Source organism: Leiobunum rupestre, chromosome 9 (genome assembly GCF_980474605.1).
Source record: "Leiobunum rupestre chromosome 9, qqLeiRupe1.1.hap1, whole genome shotgun sequence".
NCBI classification, from domain to species: domain Eukaryota; kingdom Metazoa; phylum Arthropoda; class Arachnida; order Opiliones; family Sclerosomatidae; genus Leiobunum; species Leiobunum rupestre.
The window spans coordinates 22,770,944-22,788,649 of NC_143392.1; the positions used below are offsets into that span (position 1 = coordinate 22,770,944).

At 38.4% G+C, this 17,706-nt stretch overlaps 1 protein-coding gene across 4 annotated transcripts in view; it reads right to left on the reverse strand.

Annotated features, from left to right (window-relative positions):
• Mcr (macroglobulin complement-related) overlaps positions 1-17,706 on the reverse strand; it is a 357,065-nt gene that overhangs the window by 28,847 nt on the left and 310,512 nt on the right. For all 4 annotated transcript variants that reach the window (XM_090158889.1, XM_090158887.1, XM_090158888.1 and 1 more), the window contains 6 exons: positions 16,908-17,088; positions 7,002-7,170; positions 3,890-4,086; positions 3,356-3,395; positions 2,454-2,538; positions 1,405-1,525 (listed from right to left, as the gene is read on the reverse strand). In XM_090158889.1, coding sequence (XP_090015015.1) covers positions 1,405-1,525; positions 2,454-2,538; positions 3,356-3,395; positions 3,890-4,086; positions 7,002-7,170; positions 16,908-17,088 — 793 coding nt within the window. The remainder of the gene's footprint in view (positions 1-1,404; positions 1,526-2,453; positions 2,539-3,355; positions 3,396-3,889; positions 4,087-7,001; positions 7,171-16,907; positions 17,089-17,706) is intronic.

Genomic DNA, 17,706 nt, shown 5'->3' on the forward strand with positions numbered 1-17,706 from the left:
ATGAATATGTCGAGATTATTTGTAGCGTTTCTCCAATTCCACCCGTTGGGGCCCCCGGTATGCTCCTCCGCTTTAATAAAACCAAATAATACTGCAATCTCATTGGTTCTTAAAAATTACGTTTTTCGACGCGATTAACGCTGCAGCGAGGACACAAAAAATAAGACCGCCTCCTTTTTCCCTCCCCCCCTTAGCGGGACGGGGTTAGGGGCTCAACGTGTCCGTCGATAGTCTCGACATATTCATTCTCCCTGAGTATAAATAAATACATTCTTGATTATAATACAACAGGAAAACCGCAACCTAAACTAACCAAATCCGCAGTTAAATATTATTCGCTAATTGTGTTTAAATATCGGCTACTTAATTTTATTTAATTCTCATATAACCGCATCCCGTCACTGAGCTGGGAAAAGAGAATCATTCTAAAGATATGATGTTTTCGGTCTAATGAGATTGGGTTGAATATTATGTAATCAAATAAATACTACGACCGTTTTCTGTTCAATTTTAAAGTTGTAGCGTGATAACAATAATGTAACACCGACTCTAAAATTTTACCGAAAACTAGAGCTTTTTGTGCGTAAATTAAAATGTTAATTTTTTCTCACGAGCTTTGTTAACAAGTCGGTAATATGTGAGGCCGTTGTTAACACTGTTAAATAAAGAAATCCGTGGTCCACTTTCTCTACGTAAAATAGCATGGGAAACCACGGATTCAGGCCTGATACTCACTTAGACAGTAGAATTTAGTGAGTTTAGTGTAGTGTTGTAAGTCGGAAAATTTCCCGCTCGGAAAATTAACAACACTAGTTTAGTGACTAAAAAGTTTAAAAAAGTGACCGAAAAGTGATTAAATAGTGACTGAAAATCTACCTAAAATGGTAAAAATATACTGTTTATTACGTTTTATGACTAGTTACACAACCAAAATAGTAACTATATAACCATAGGAAGTTATATCACTTAGGCTATTTCCACTTGACACTTTTCCCTTTAGTAGCTTTCAAGGTACACGCGGGTCTACTCAACCCCCGAGTTTGAACAAAAATCTGGGAGAAACATCTCGAAATGTTTCCCTGTAAATATGAACACATTTTGAATGTTTCTAAATGTAATCTATTCGTTTTTACCGTTAAATGGTATTACGACTACAACAACAACTCTAAAGATTGCAGAAGGTTTGAACGGGAGTAAACTCGTAGTTGGTCAAGTTAGAAAATAAAATGTACAAAGCGGTTTCCGATACCGTTTAAAATTAATTTTTCACCAGAAAACGATTCGATCATTGGTATAAGCGTATAAAAATTCACGACAAAAAAGTTAAAAATCGATTTAATTTATATTATAAGGAGTATAAGAATCGAGGTATCGGGCCAAAATAAAGAGAAAAGTAGAACTTACGTATTTGAGGGTTTGTTCAATAACTGGAGTTTGATCGTAGCGACGCCGGCCGGTATTGGTCAACGATTCCACTTTGGCCACCAGGGTTAAATTGCCGATGAGCGGAACTCCGCTCGTGTAGCTGCGGAGAAAAGAGAACACACAAACCAGGTCAGCCATGATGATGGACGACCGACTGATATTCGATAAAATACGATCTAAACTCTCAACTTATATCGCGACCTAACAAGTTGGCGAAGAGACATCAAGAAAGTTGCCAAATTTCGTTTATGAAAGGCGGTTAAAAGATACATTTCGTCAAGATGGATGTGGAATTAAATACAGGGTGTGATCCAGAATGTATATATTTATCTTGAGGGGTAATGACAATGCTGAAACGATTTTTAGTCTAGCTACCATAATACCGAGATAATAATAATAATCAGATAAGCTAATACCCAAGGAACCACACAGGCCTAAGTCAAATATTGACTAGCGAAACCAATTACTGGTGGCCGGGTTACAATGTGTAGGAGGGTGGTGTCAAGCCCTGCATGCCAACAACAGCGGCTCCCTACACTCACTATTACCGTTAATCTCTACAAGTTTTTATGGGGTCGAAACCGAAGAGCTCGGCGGAAAACCCTTTAAACCCGTGGGGAGAGAACCGGCCAACTCTACGAGTTCTCACCCAGTGCCACAAGCTGGGATCGAACCCGGCTCCTCATGCTGTGAGGCGAAAGTGCTAACCACTCCGCCACCGCACTTCGCTTAACAACATTAATTTCGGGAAGATATTTCACTAAAGAGACCAGGAATCCATACCTCTACTGGGAATGCTTATCCTGCCGTATCGAGTATGGTACGATCACTCTGACGGTTTTGGCCCCTCCTGTGAGATAAAAAAAATCCCCTCTGCGCGCGCTTACCTCTCACGTTGTTGTTTGATAAATTAACATAGTGACGTCTAAAAAACCGTCAGCTACATCGAGACGAAAATCTGCCGCGATAAGCATTCCAAGTAGAGATATGGATTCCTGAAGAGACGAATTAAAGTGTAAAAGACGTACTTGGCCATAACGGAGCCGTAGATGTCTTCATTGGTTTCCATGAAGAAGGAAGGCATGGTTACGTTCACTTCGAAACGGGTTTGATCTGAAACAATTACAAATACCATGCCATTTCTCGTTAATATTTCTACTAACTACGTAATTAATCAAGGCCCGTGCATGTTCGGAATAAAAAAATATTTTCTGGTACTTTGAATTCGCCGCAAATTTACGCATGTACTTCGAGTCTACTGCTAAGGCCTTGGTTATAGCATAGGCCGTGGTGATTATATCACGTAGGCTACGGCCGGTATTGGCTGCATGACAGCTTCGTACGATAGCGTTTGAAGACTAAGACTATTTTCGAAGTATTTTTTTTAATAAATCTCAATATTTAAATTACTTTATTTTAAAATCGAAATATTAATTAACCTATATCTATTGTTAAAAGTTGTATATATAAGTAAAAAATTTCGAATTTTTTAGGTTAGGCTTAAAGACCTAGGTTTTCTTCTGTCTGTCACCCTTTAAGTTTACTTCTCGCTGAACAAATACCCTGGTTGTAAATCAACCGCAGAACACGTTGGCCTACCACCAGGATATTTGTTCGACAGGAAAGTAAATTTAAAGGGTGACCGGCAGAAGAAAACCTAGGCCTTTAAGAAAATCTTTATTATTAATGTAATAGTTTTATTTGTAAAAATAAAAGTTGCCAAACTTTACAACTTTAAATAGGTTGACTAATATTTAGAATTTAAAATATTGTGATATAAATGTTGAGATTTATAAAATAAAATACTTACAAATTAGTCAGCATGGCCTGTGCTACAGACAAGGCCTAAGCAGTAGATTCGAGCAATAATAATTACGAAGATAGTGATATTAAAATCACACAAACTAACGAAATAAAAACTATTAATTACAGTATTCTTCCACGGCGAAAGCTTTCTCTTCAACTTGGCCCTACAAGTTCAAAAATATTTTTTGTAAATCAAGTGATACAATCAAATTAAATAGCTAACAGCCTAAGTTTATAACCGCTGGTGAAATAAGCATCCAACTATACCAATAAAATGAAAGATGTTCAATGGGGCGAATTTCACACAAAACGGCGGATGTGTAAACCGCATCACGGTTCAAAATGTACCACATGTATTACTCCGCCTTACGATATAATAAGATGTAAGAAATACACTGAATATGGATTTAAAATATATTTACCGATTTTATCAAATTATTCGCGACCGAAACGAGTCTAGATAGCGCCTACCGCGCCCCCACTCGAATCATCAATTTTTTATAGGAAAAATAGGATTATATTTCTAATAATATAGGACTATATTTAAAAATTATAGGATTTTATAGGACTATATATGCTATTTCATTTACTAACTTTATGCATTTAAGAATTTAACGAAAAATTAGCAATAAAACAACTTATAACGAATGAATAATACCTGAGCCACAACTTGTATCGTCCAGTTACCGAAAACGGGCAATTCCGAGAGACCATATTCGAGACTGACCGCTCCCAAATTAGTCTGCCTGGACAGCCAGCGTTTCATGATGGTCCGGTTGGGGTCCAGCATGTAGACGTCCACGGCGTCCGAGAACGCCTTCAGCTCAGTCGTGACCGGGACGGTGCGAAAGCGAACTGTCATGAACCGGGAAATACAATTCAAACCAAATTAACACTAGTCACAAGAGCTTTCACCGACTTCTATCAAATTGGGCTTAAAATCCCCAAGTTGGTTAAAATAACCAATGACGTCTCTGGCTGCAATTTCACGTGATTGAGTTAAACTCGTGGTGCTGTTAAAGTGAAGAGCAGCGCGCGCGCATTTAAAAAAAGAACTCGCGCTGAAATATTCGCTCGTGGAATAAAACGATACTTTAGCGCGTTACATTTCAATTTTTCTATTTTTTAAGAAAGTCGCCTACCAAGACCGTAGCGACTTACCGCGTCAGTTAGGCTAACTACTCAAAAATACAGTTTTAATTGAATATAAAATTAGTTTCTTTGGGCTAGCGGTGCCGTTTTCAATCGTAAACTAGCTTTATGTCAAACCTATGGACAGCTGTTTTAATTTTAAAAATCGGTCCACTAGTTCAGATTTTTTCAAGGCCGCCAGTTTCCAAATACTTAAGTTAGTAAAATATTTAAAATTAAATATTAAAAAGAAATTCTTCAATGATTGACTAACAAAATTATCCAAAAAACCGAGGTTTAATATCTTAATTATTGTAGAATTAGGGAGTGTCGTAAGAACGTCTTATTTTTAGAGTTATTGCTGACTTCCCCCTTAGTAGCCGGCGGCAACGGCGACTAACACCAGCGAAAGAGATTCGCAATATTTCATCCTCGACTGGCGTAAAAGTAAAAACGCGAAATAATGAGAGAAAAGCCGAGAAAACTCGAGATCGAAATGAGAAAGGACGCCTTGGAATATTTTATTTGGAAATTACTTTTTCGGCTCAGAGCAATAAGAGTTTTCTCGAGAGAAGAATAACAATACGAGTCTCAGAAACTTTCTAGGGGCACATTTTAATAAGGTTCATTAATAAGATCAAAACAGAAGCGTCTATTTCATATTAATAGTAATAGGCTACGGATGAACGATATTTGTTTATTTTTTAAGATATTCTCGCAAAAGCAGAAATGAAAACTCGAGAAGATGCCACAGAAAATATGTGGGCGCAATTTAAGCCTTTGGTTTTCATGATTCCCGGAAGATATTCCTTGCCTTCACGGATAATTCCCCCCCTTACCCAAATAAATGAGGAAATATTACGGGAGGAATGCCTAGGGGCGCGGTTTTCCATCCGGGAATCAAGATAGGTGCGGTTTTCCATCCGGGAATCAAGATAGGCGCGGTTTTCCATCCGGGATTCGAGATAGGCGCGGTTTTCCATCCGGGAATCGAGATAGGCGCGGTTTTCCATCCGGGAATCGAGATAGGCGCGGTTTTCCATCCCGGAATCCAGATAGGCGCGGTTTTCCATCCGGGAATCGAGATAGGCGCGGTTTTCCATCCCGGAATCGAGATAGGCGCGGTTTTCCATCCGGGAATCGAGATAGGCGCGTTTTTCCATCCGGGAATCGAGATAGGCGCGGTTTTCCATCCGGGAATCGAGATAGGCGCGGTTTTCCATCCGGGAATCGAGATAGGCGCGGTTTTCCATCCGGGAATCGAGATAGGCGCGGTTTTCCATCCGGGAATCGAGATAGGCGCGGTTTTCCATCCGGGAATCGAGATAGGCGCGGTTTTCCATCCGGGAATCGAGATAGGCGCGTTTTCCCATCCGGGAATCGAGATAGGCGCGTTTTTCCATCCGGGAATCGAGATAGGCGCGGTTTTCCATCCGGGAATCGAGATAGGCGCGGTTTTCCATCCGGGAATCGAGATAGGCGCGGTTTTCCATCCGGGAATCGAGATAGGCGCGGTTTTCCATCCGGGAATCGAGATAGGCGCGGTTTTCCATCCGGGAATCGAGATAGGCGCGGTTTTCCATCCGGGAATCGAGATAGGCGCGGTTTTCCATCCGGGAATCGAGATAGGCGCGGTTTTCCATCCGGGAATCGAGATAGGCGCGGCTTTCCATCCGGGAATCGAGATAGGCGCGTTTTCCCATCCGGGAATCGAGATAGGCGCGTTTTTCCATCCGGGAATCGAGATAGGCGCGGTTTTCCATCCGGGAATCGAGATAGGCGCGGTTTTCCATCCGGGAATCGAGATAGGCGCGGTTTTCCATCCGGGAATCGAGATAGGCGCGGTTTTCCATCCGGGAATCGAGATAGGCGCGGTTTTCCATCCGGGAATCGAGATAGGCGCGGTTTTCCATCCGGGAATCGAGATAGGCGCGGTTTTCCATCCGGGAATCGAGATAGGCGCGTTTTCCCATCCGGGAATCGAGATAGGCGCGTTTTTCCATCCGGGAATCGAGATAGGCGCGGTTTTCCATCCGGGAATCGAGATAGGCGCGGTTTTCCATCCGGGAATCGAGATAGGCGCGGTTTTCCATCCGGGAATCGAGATAGGCGCGGTTTTCCATCCGGGAATCGAGATAGGCGCGGTTTTCCATCCGGGAATCGAGATAGGCGCGGTTTTCCATCCGGGAATCGAGATAGGCGCGGTTTTCCATCCGGGAATCGAGATAGGCGCGGTTTTCCATCCGGGAATCGAGATAGGCGCGGCTTTCCATCCGGGAATCGAGATAGGCGCGTTTTCCCATCCGGGAATCGAGATAGGCGCGTTTTTCCATCCGGGAATCGAGATAGGCGCGGTTTTCCATCCGGGAATCGAGATAGGCGCGGTTTTCCATCCGGGAATCGAGATAGGCGCGGTTTTCCATCCGGGAATCGAGATAGGCGCGGTTTTCCATCCGGGAATCGAGATAGGCGCGGTTTTCCATCCGGGAATCGAGATAGGCGCGGTTTTCCATCCGGGAATCGAGATAGGCGCGGTTTTCCATCCGGGAATCGAGATAGGCGCGGTTTTCCTTCAGGGAATCACGGTGGGCGTGGTTTTTTACAACACGTTTTTGGTTTGGAATCGGTGGGGTGCTTACCAGTCTGTCCTTGCATGTAGATGGGCTTGTCCGTCTGAATGAAGATAGTCATGGATCTTTGTGAGAATTCGAGGTAGGTTTCATTGAGGAACGCGGCGCCGCCCAGAACTCCGTTGACGCTGCCTTCCACGCGCAGCTTGTATACTCCTGGTACGCTCGTCGGAGGGACCTATTAAACAGAGACATTACATTCAAATATCGTAAGGTACGATCGGACACTAATTGGAAAATTCCAATCCACAAGGTATTTTTAGGGGGTGGAGAAAGAAACTATTTTTAATCACAGAAAGACTTTGAGTGGCCCGAGGACAAACGAGAAGGCGGGGTACGAACTATTTTGTAATTGAAGGACGGAATTTGGTGGGTGGGGTACGAGCTATTTTGTAATTGCGGGACGGATTTGGGTGGGTGGGGTACGAACTATTTTGTAATTGCGGGACGGATTTGGGTGGGTGGGGTACTAACTATTTTGTAATTGAAGGACGGATTTGGGTGGGTGGGGTACGAGCTATTTTTTTATTGCAGGACGGATTTGGGTGGGTGGGGTACGAACTATTTTGTAATTGAAGGACGGATTTGGGTGGGTGGGGTACGAACTATTTTTTAATTGCAGGACGGATTTGGGTGGGTGGGTGGGGTACGAACTATTTTTTAATTGCAGGTCGGATTTGGGTGGGTGGGGTACGAACTATTTTTTAATTGAAGGACGGATTTGGGTGGGTGGGGTACGAACTATTATTTAATTGCAGGACGGATTTGGGTGGGTGGGGTACGAGCTATTTTTTTTATTGCAGGACGGATTTGGGTGGGTGGGGTACGAACTATTTTGTAATTGAAGGACGGATTTGGGTGGGTGGGGTACGAACTATTTTTTAATTGCAGGACGGATTTGGGTGGGTGGGGTACGAACTATTTTTTAATTGCAGGTCGGATTTGGGTGGGTGGGGTACGAACTATTTTTTAATTGAAGGGCGGATTTGGGTGGGTGGGGTACGAACTATTATTTAATTGCAGGACGGATTTGGGTGGGTGGGGTACGAACTATTTTTAAATTGAAGAACGGATTTGGGTGAGTTTGGTGCAAACTATGTATTAATTATAGGACGGCTTTGAATGGGTGTGGTACAAACTTTATTTTAATTGCAGGACGGCTTTGAGTGGGTTGGGTACAAACTATATTTTAATTGCAGGATGGTTTTGGGTGGACGGAACTACTTAATATTCCAGAATAGCCCCGAGTGGGTGGAACTATTTGGTATTCCAGGACGGCTTTGGGTAGAGGAATAAACAAACTTTATTTAATTCTAGTGGGCGGTGAGCGAACAATTTGAAATTCCAGGAGGCTTTAGCGATAAATTGACCAAGAAAGGCTTAAAATATCGTTTCGTATTACAATATTGGGTGGCACATAACAAAAATACGCTATTGATACGAACGGAAAGAATCGAGGATAAGCAACCAGAATAGCGTAGTAATCCTAGCTTTCATTTCTCGGCAATTTATTTGCGCTGAACAGTGAGAGAAGAAACACGCCGAAGCGATACTCGAACAAAAAAGGGGGAAAACACACAGCGAGAAAGCAATAATCTTCCTTCCGAAAAAGAAATTGATAGTTCAGACCGAGCACTAGCCTAGAAAGAGTAATTTCCACGAGAGGTGGCGACTCCTATTAGCGAGCGAAAAGACGAAAACGCCCGACTCACTACATTTCGCGTGCACTTAGTCGTAGCCGTCCGTTAAACCCGCGGATGATTCGAAGGTCGACGCGAAGCGGGTATTATGTCGGTGGCCTTCTCGTTTCTCGTTTGGTAACAGCATCGCGACGGGTATAAATGAAACAAACCACTCCTCGTAAAATGACTATTGCCGAAATAATCCTGGTGGGGGCGCTGGAGTGTTACGGGGTTTTAAGTTCATTTTACGAGAGGCCAGAGCCGTAAACGGGGACAAACTATAATACCTTCGCCGTACGTACTAGCGACCCTTTAAGCCGACATTAATGTCAAACATTCCCTTCTCTGGAATGAAAGCCTTACGTTCTTTCAACATTCTGATCCCTTTTATTTCAGCTTTTATCGCGGGGAATCTTTACAAAGGTTTCTCACGTTGTCAGACCTAATGCTCAATTACACAGACTCATTTTGTGAGATAAGTGCGAGGGGGTAGTAGTCACTTAAGTAGTCAGGTGTACAAATCATAGGTAATCGCGGGAATTCACTTAAAATTATCACCGGGAATCACCGAAAACTAAAGTAATTACCGGGAATCATCGAAAACTAGAGTAATTTTCGGAAATTGTTGAGTAATCAGAAATCACTGGGAATCACCGAAAACTAGAGTAGTCACCGAGAATCACCCAAAACTAGAGTAATAACTGGGAATCATCGAAAACTAGAGTAATCACTGTAAACCACCGAAAACCTATGAGAAATCACTGGTAAACACCGAAAACCTATGAGCAATCACTGATAATCACCGAAAACCTATGAGCAATCACTGATAATCACCGAAAACATATGAGCAATCACTGGAAATCATCGAAAACCTATGAGCAATCACTGGTAATCACCGAAAACCTATGAGCAATCACTGGTAATCACCGAAAACCTATGAGCAATCACTGGTAATCACCGAAAACCTATGAGCAATCACTGGTAATCACCGAAAACCTATGAGCAATCACTGGTAATCACCGAAAACCTATGAGCAATCACTGGTAATCACCGAAAACCTATGAGCAATCACTGGTAATCACCGAAAACCTATGAGCAATCACTGGTAATCACCGAAAACCTATGAGCAATCACTGGTAATCACCGATTGTTTTACGAAAATCAGTAATCAGGTGAACAAAATATTTACGAGTGACTACCCCCTCGGATAATAATTAGGAAAACCAACTTTTTAAAGGGAAAATATTAACTCTTTTGGTTGAAAATAAAGATATAGATTTTTAAGCGGTTCGTACCGAATTTTAAGAATTAAAATCCCTGACTTTTTCAGATTTTCCCTGACCAATGTGCCAAATTTTCCCTAAATAGTTTTGTAAAATAAATGAATGGTTTGAGGTAAAATCTTGCCAAATATTATATATGTAATTTTAATGCGTCTTTAAAAAATTTATTTGCCTGATTTATTGGGGTCAATTTAAAATTTTCTGACTTGCGCTCTGCTGCGGATTGAAATAATTTTCATCAGTTTTATTGCAGTTATAATAACTTTCGGACTAGTTACGTATAAAAACAGTAACTAAATATTGGAGGGTGATGGGAACCTCTCATGCAAAACAGCGTCAATATGAGAAGACTAAGGACTCTTCAAAAATATATTACAAATTTTCCAAAAAAAACCAGTTTAATTTAGTTCACTTTAAATTCTGCTTAAAAGATAGTTTTCTAATGATAAATACTACAATACTTCAAAAAAAGTTACAAATAGTAATTAAATTTAGAAAAGTTACTTTTAGTAAGTGACTTAGTATCAGGAAAGCGGCCAAGTACGAAATATTTTTATTTCGTTTGAAAATAAAATAACGCGACCTTACTGCGAACATTATTACCGTAGTTTTAAATATTCATATTTTGTGTTATCTTATAAATCTAATACAAACATCGAAGGTAAATTCCCAAATAAATAAAAAAAACCCCTTGGACAAATATTCATCACAAAAAAATCCAATTTATGGCCGCATTAAATTCGTATAAATAATCTTAACGAAGTAAAAATAATAATAAACTTTATGTCAACCTGGAAAGTAAGATAATTTAATTTATTAATACAGTCATAAACAGTATAAGCTATGAAAATAAAAGCTACTGGTTGCGTATCGAGCGTGGGAGAGCTTTGAAAGCCATGGCTACAGGAGAGGGGAATTCAAGGGGGAGGGGGAGTGATTAACGACCAGATGAAATCCTCCCTCCTTATTCTGCATAAATTCCGTCGAGTTCACTCGATTATTTATAAACTCGGGTCGACGTCCCGCGGCGCCTTCTTCGCAGAGTGATGCGGACGTGCCGACAAGATCTTGCTTAAAATCGCCAAGATTTTAGAAACACCATTACGGGCGGCAGTGGCTTATCGAACTGACGTTTTAAGGCGATATTAAAGATAACGCCAATTTTCGGTGGTTGGATTATGATTATAAATTATTTCGATGTTATTCTATAGTGGGTAAAGTAACAACCCATTATTCGTTTCTAGCTAATGGTATATTTTAAAGACGGTACATGTTGGTACGGATATCAAAACTGCCTTATTTATACGAGCAGGGTGCTTTTCGCGTGAACTAATTACCGGTCCCAGACTGTATCTAAACTGGTCCCGAAAGCGAATCTAAACTGGTCCCGAAAGCGAATCTAAACTGGTCCCGAAAGTGAGTCTAAACTGGTCCCAAAAGCGAATCTAAACTGGTCCCAAAAGCGAATCTAAACTGGTCCCGAAAGCGAATCTAAACTGGTGCCGAAAGCGAATCTAAACTGGTGCCGAAAGCGAATCTAAACTGGTGCCGAAAGCGAATCTAAACTGGTCCCGAAAATGAATCTAAACTGGTCCAAGAGCAATAAAACATTGTAAATCTCGCCCATTGATAGTTTGTTTTAACTTACTAGGCTTACTTCCTCGGTTGAAAATTAGGGAAAAAGCTACTTTTGAATCAATAGCTTCTTTTGTACAATAGGGGGGTTTTTCTTAATGGTGTTTCCAAAAGCGCGCGAAAACTCTCAAAACATCGTTTCAGTTGAACTGTAGAGTTTTGAGCGGAGGAAACGAAACTTTCGCTTCTTTTGGGCACCATGTGTGATAAATGCTGGGACCCTACTCTTCGCCCTCGGGCTACTTATATACCAAGAGGACAATTGACGAAGAGTTTATGGTCCCAGAAATTGGCGAGAGTTTCGTTGTATACACTTTTAAAGAGGCTTATATTTTACAACTTGGGTCTAAGGGTTTTCATTACGATTTATCTCATAAAAACTATTATAGTTGGGCAATTTGAATTTAAATTTAAGGGAAATATAGATGATTTTATAAAATGTAAATGTTTAATAAGTATTTTTAGAAATTATTAAGGATTGGAATACAAACAAATAGAACAAAAATTACAAGATTGGTAAACAAGATGTCGCGTGGTTCTTACTATACAATATTCAACATATATATATATATATATATATATATATATATAAATATTTGTAAATAAAAATTATCCATCAACAGGGTTGCCACAATACTATCAGATTTAAATTCAATGAATATTTTAAGTTATTATCCCTCATTATTTAAGGCCAAAAATAGACAGTTTTTAGCTTATATATTTATCAGAAGTTAATAAATTTATTCAATTTATATTTCAGTACAAGTTATTTCAAAATATCAAAATCAGGGGTTCCCGTTTCTTTTTTTGCCATGGAACCCTAAATTATCCCACTAATTCTGGCTAATTCTAAATTACTTATCTCAAAAGACTCTTGACACAAACAAAGATGGTCGAACTGCGAATTCTCGGAACCCCTGTGACCCTTCCGCGGAACTCCGGGGTACCGCGGAACACCTTTTGGGGACCACTGATCAAAATAATAATAACATAATTCGCCATAGATCTAGAGTAAAATTATCTTAAAAAGTGTTAATATAAAACTAAATTCCCTGACTTTTTACCAATTCTTAAAATTCCCTGAGCTTTCCCTGACTTTTTAGGCCCATTTTTTAATTCCCTGACTTTTCCCTGTTTCCCCTGACGTGTGGCAAACCCTGGTCAATATTGATATTACTTAAATCTCCCGTTTTATAATTCTATAAAATTAATAAAATTTACAGGGTGTTTCAAAACGTTATGCAAAAATTTGTAGGAGTTGTAGGGGGTGAGTTGAGAAGTATGCCTGTTTTTTCCCATTTTCCTACGATGAGTTAAAAGAGCGCCAGAGAGCTTCAAAGAGTGGCCTACCACCCCCTGGAAGTAGGCTGCAACAAGCGCAAAACCAAGCAGCAGGGACTTTAAATACTGTTTAAGTTAACTTTTTTACAGTGGTTACCTCGATTTGTTTACAAAGTCCTTTTTACCTATCCACGAACCCAAACCTTAATGTTCGTTTTTCCCTGCTGCTTGGTGTTGCGCTTGATGCAGCCTACTTCCAGGGGCTAGTAGGCCACACTTTGAAGCTCTCTGGCGCTCTTTTAACTCATCGTAGGAAAATGGAAAAAAAAACAGGCGTACTTCTCAACTCACCCCGTGCAACTCCCTAAATTTTTGTTTTTTCTATTTTGTAGTTTTTGATTTTCATTTAGATCAAAACAGTACAATTATATTAAATTAAAGTACAATAAAATGCTTCAAAAATTGCGGGATACAATAATAATATTTATTTGGCAAAAACCAACTTAACGGGCTACCACTAAGAGAACACAAACTTTGTTTTCCCGCTTGTTGCAACCTACTTCCAGGGGCTAGTAGGCCATACTTTGAAGCTCTCTGTCGCTCTTTTAACTCATCGTAGGAAAATGGGGAAAAACAGGCATACCTCTCAACTCCTTCAAATTTTTGCATACAGTTTTGAAACACCCTGTATAACGAAAGTGACTTGATAACAGGTGTTTGGCAAAGGGCGAATCTCTGGTAACTCGTAGCGCATCCAAATCGGTCAGAAGGTCGCGTATATAATCGTCTCCAAATTCAGAGCGCAATAGCGGCATTCTGGTTCGCAACAAAGAATGGCTAGAGCGTAGATGAAGGGGGTGGTAGCTACACAGTCCGCATCAGGTAGTTATCAACTCTTAAGCGGACTCTCGAGAAAGCATCGGATCAAAAGCGAGCTCTCTGCACAGTACTCTCTCTTATCTTCATTTACAGCCATTCTTCGCTAGTCACACGAAGAGAGAGAACGAAAGTTCGTTAGCGCTAATGTATACTTAAGACTTCTCTCAGCGTTCTCGTTAAGCGAATTCACGATAACTGAGAGTGAGGGACCAAGACAAATAGAGCTTCCGCCAATGAGAAAGATAAATTAAAGCTCTCTCCATCCTCCCGAAATCCGAATCACAACCGAAATAGTCACATCGTCTTCGTTCCATTTTCGAAAAAGAAATCTTTTAGGACATTTCGCTGCCTCTTCGTTTCATTTAAAATTAATATTTTAGACTTTAATATCTTGGAAGATTAAATATAGTTAGGACGATGCTTTCAATTGACTATAGATCAAACGTCGAATTTCAGCGTTAAATTTTAGAAAATTTAAAGCTTTTAGAGCAATATATTTCGACTACTCTTTCGATTCAATTAAAATAAATATTTTGGACTTTAATATCTAGTGGAAGATTAAATAGTTAGTCCTATGCTTTCAATAGCTCTTTATATAAAATACGAGAGGTCAAGTGATTACGTTAGATTCATCGTGCAGTTCAAGTTAGAGAGCGCGGGCATATATTTGTTTTCGATGAGCTCGCGCGAAACCGCACGAGACCCTCTACACGGAAATATTAGCACGCGCTCCAAAAAAAAAAACTTTTTATACATGTATTCGTATATATTATTTTATAGAAAGAGCTATTGACTATAGACCAAGAGAAGAATTTTAGCGTTAAATTTTAGAAAAATTAAAGCTTTTAGACTGATCTATTTCGACTACTCTTTCGATTCAATTAAAAAAATATTTTTAATTTTAATATCAGATAAACAGTGGAAAATTAAATCTACTAACAAGGGAACTACCCGAGGTGGTTATCACCGATTTTGTTGAAACTCGGGGGTTAGGTTTTTCACAACTCAATACGAAAAATCTCCATTTAAAAAAACATGCTATTTTCTTGTTTACTCAATTTCATCGCAATATAATAACATTTACCTAATATTTACGGAAATTTATTGAGTTCACCCAATTTCCATTTTTTACCCAATTTTAGTCGATTTCAAACAATTTTATTTGACTTTACCCAATTTAAATTGAATTTTTTTACAATATCTTTATTCATGAAATCTATTGAAATTTGGCCCAAATCTAGCCAAATTTGGTTCAAATTTACCCAAAATCGATTAATTTTACTCAAAATAGACCAAATTTATCATTTTGGGTAAGTTTTGAGAATGTAAATTTTTTGAAATTTTTGAGGAATTTTCACAGGGGGGGGGGGGGGGGGTACCCTGTGAAAACAAGAAAATCCCATGTTTTTTTAAATGGAGATTTTTTCGTATTGAGTTGTCAAAAACATTTTTGGTTGCCATGGGGAAACTAAAGCCCATTGCAATTTTTCCCTTGGGGAATTTTCATACTACCATAAGGTCTACCTAACCCCCGAGTTTCAACAAAATCGGTTATAACCACCTCGGGTAGTTCCCTTGTAAGTTGGTACGATGCATTGAATTTACTAAAACACTTTTAGAGCAATCTATTTTGACTATTCTTTCGATTCATTTAAAATTAATATTTTCGACTTTAATTACTCGAAAATAGTGGAAGATTAAATCTAGTTCGATGCATTCAAATTTACTATAGGCCAAGTTTATAATCAACTAAGTGGGAGAATATTCATAATAACTTCTTTCTAACCTTATAAAAAAAGTACGTTCAAACATCCCCACCTTTATTAATTGACTTAAAATAACCGAGAAAATATCGCCATCTGTTGGTTAATATTAGAATCACGATTGAAAATGAATAATAGTTGGAATCTACCCAATATTTGGATATTTATCATTAATTAAATATTAAAGTAGTTGAAATGAAACTGCCGAAATAAATAATGCAAACTGAATTTGGTTTACACGGGAGAAAAGTTTAGTATTTCGTATTTTTTTCGCTCTAAAAATTGATTACCGGGAATGGGTAAAAAATGTAGTGTTTTCATTTCCAGGAGAGGCTTAAGCTTGCGGAGATAGAATATATCTCCAACGTTCTCAGTAATCATAAATCCGTTCCCGGTAGAGCCAAAGTATTGGGTATTATAAGTAGGCCTGAAAAGGAGATTTCGTGACTGATCGGCAATCATGTACATGGTCGTAATAAAAGTAATGGAAGTCATCCCTTAAGTATCACGGAACTGAGAACATCAAAGAATTAGGGCTAATGTTTGTATAACTAAATAAAACTATAGATCGACCCCGCATCCTGGAGCTTTTCCCCCGGGAGGGGTCGGATTAATACCGAGTCACGCCATATGGTCGTGACCATCCCGACCTTTGACCTCAAACGCCGGGGCTCCGGGAGCTACCATCGCCGTGGTAACCAAAAACGCCCCAAATATGATATTGTTTTGCCTCTTTGGCAAATGTTTAGATGTATTTAATGTGATCATTTACTGTAAAATTATTAGTTTTAGTAAATTTCCAGTTTTTGATGCTCGTTTACTTCATTAAGTATTATATAATAATAAAATATTATATAATAAAAATATTATACAATAAAAATATAATATAATAACATATAAATATAATATAATATAATATAATATAATATAATATACTATAATATAATATAATATATAATAATATTATATAGTACAATATATAATAACAAAAATATAATATAATATATAATAATATTATATAGTACAATATATAATAACAAAAATATAATATAATATATAATAATATTATATAGTATAATATATAATAACAAAAATATAATATAATATATAATAATATTATATAGTATAATATATAATAACAAAAATATAATATAATATATAATAATATTATATAGTATAATATATAATAACAAAATATAATATAATATATAATAATATTATATAGTATAATATATAATAATATTATATAGTATAATATATAATAATATTATATAGTATAATATATAATAACAAAAATATCATATAACAATATATAATATAATATAATATAATATATATTAGTTTAAATATATTAGTCGAAGCATACATGAACCATAAAAAATGTAAACTTACTTTGAGTAGAAGCGTTTCTGGGATTTTGAGTTTGCAATCCTGAATGGCCGAAGCCAGTTCAACTCCGTTCCTCTGAATGGAAGCACGCACGGTCATCGGGTAGGTTGACCGGTAGATTGTGACCAGCACCCTGTACACTTGACCGGGTCGTACGATCTTCGACGCCAACACGAAAAATGTCCTGCGATTTAAAAAAAAACAAGGTGTCACGGACATTTGAGTACACACAATCATCCTGATGTGTTAGGTACATCTGACATATTAAAGTTAAATTTCAAACCAATTTGCAATCAACCTGTACACTTAATAAGCCCATTTTAGCAACCTTAGAGGAATATTTAGGAAAAGGAGAACTATATTTCAATCACCCTGTCCTAAGAAATAGCGCACTTACTTAGGAGTAAATAACTTTATCCAACACCTTGTTCATTAATTACGAACAATATTTCAATCACCCTGTACATTCATTGATAAGCGAAAAATAACAACTTAAGTAGAATTTTTACTGAAACGAACGCTCCCTTTCTTTAAGGACAGAGGGTTGCCCCAGTTTTTTCACAATCAAATTCCCTGACTTTTCCAGGTTTTCCCTGGCCATCTCTGGAGATTTTCCCTGACTTATTTTGTGCTAACATTTTGTATTTTTTTACCTCTATTTTAGTAAAGGTTTTCTATTTGCAACCGAAATTAAATTCCCTGACATTTCCCTGATTTTTAGACTAATTTGTAAAATTCCCCGACATTTCCCTGATTTTTAGACTAATTTGTAAAATTTCCTGACATTTCCCTAATTTTTAGA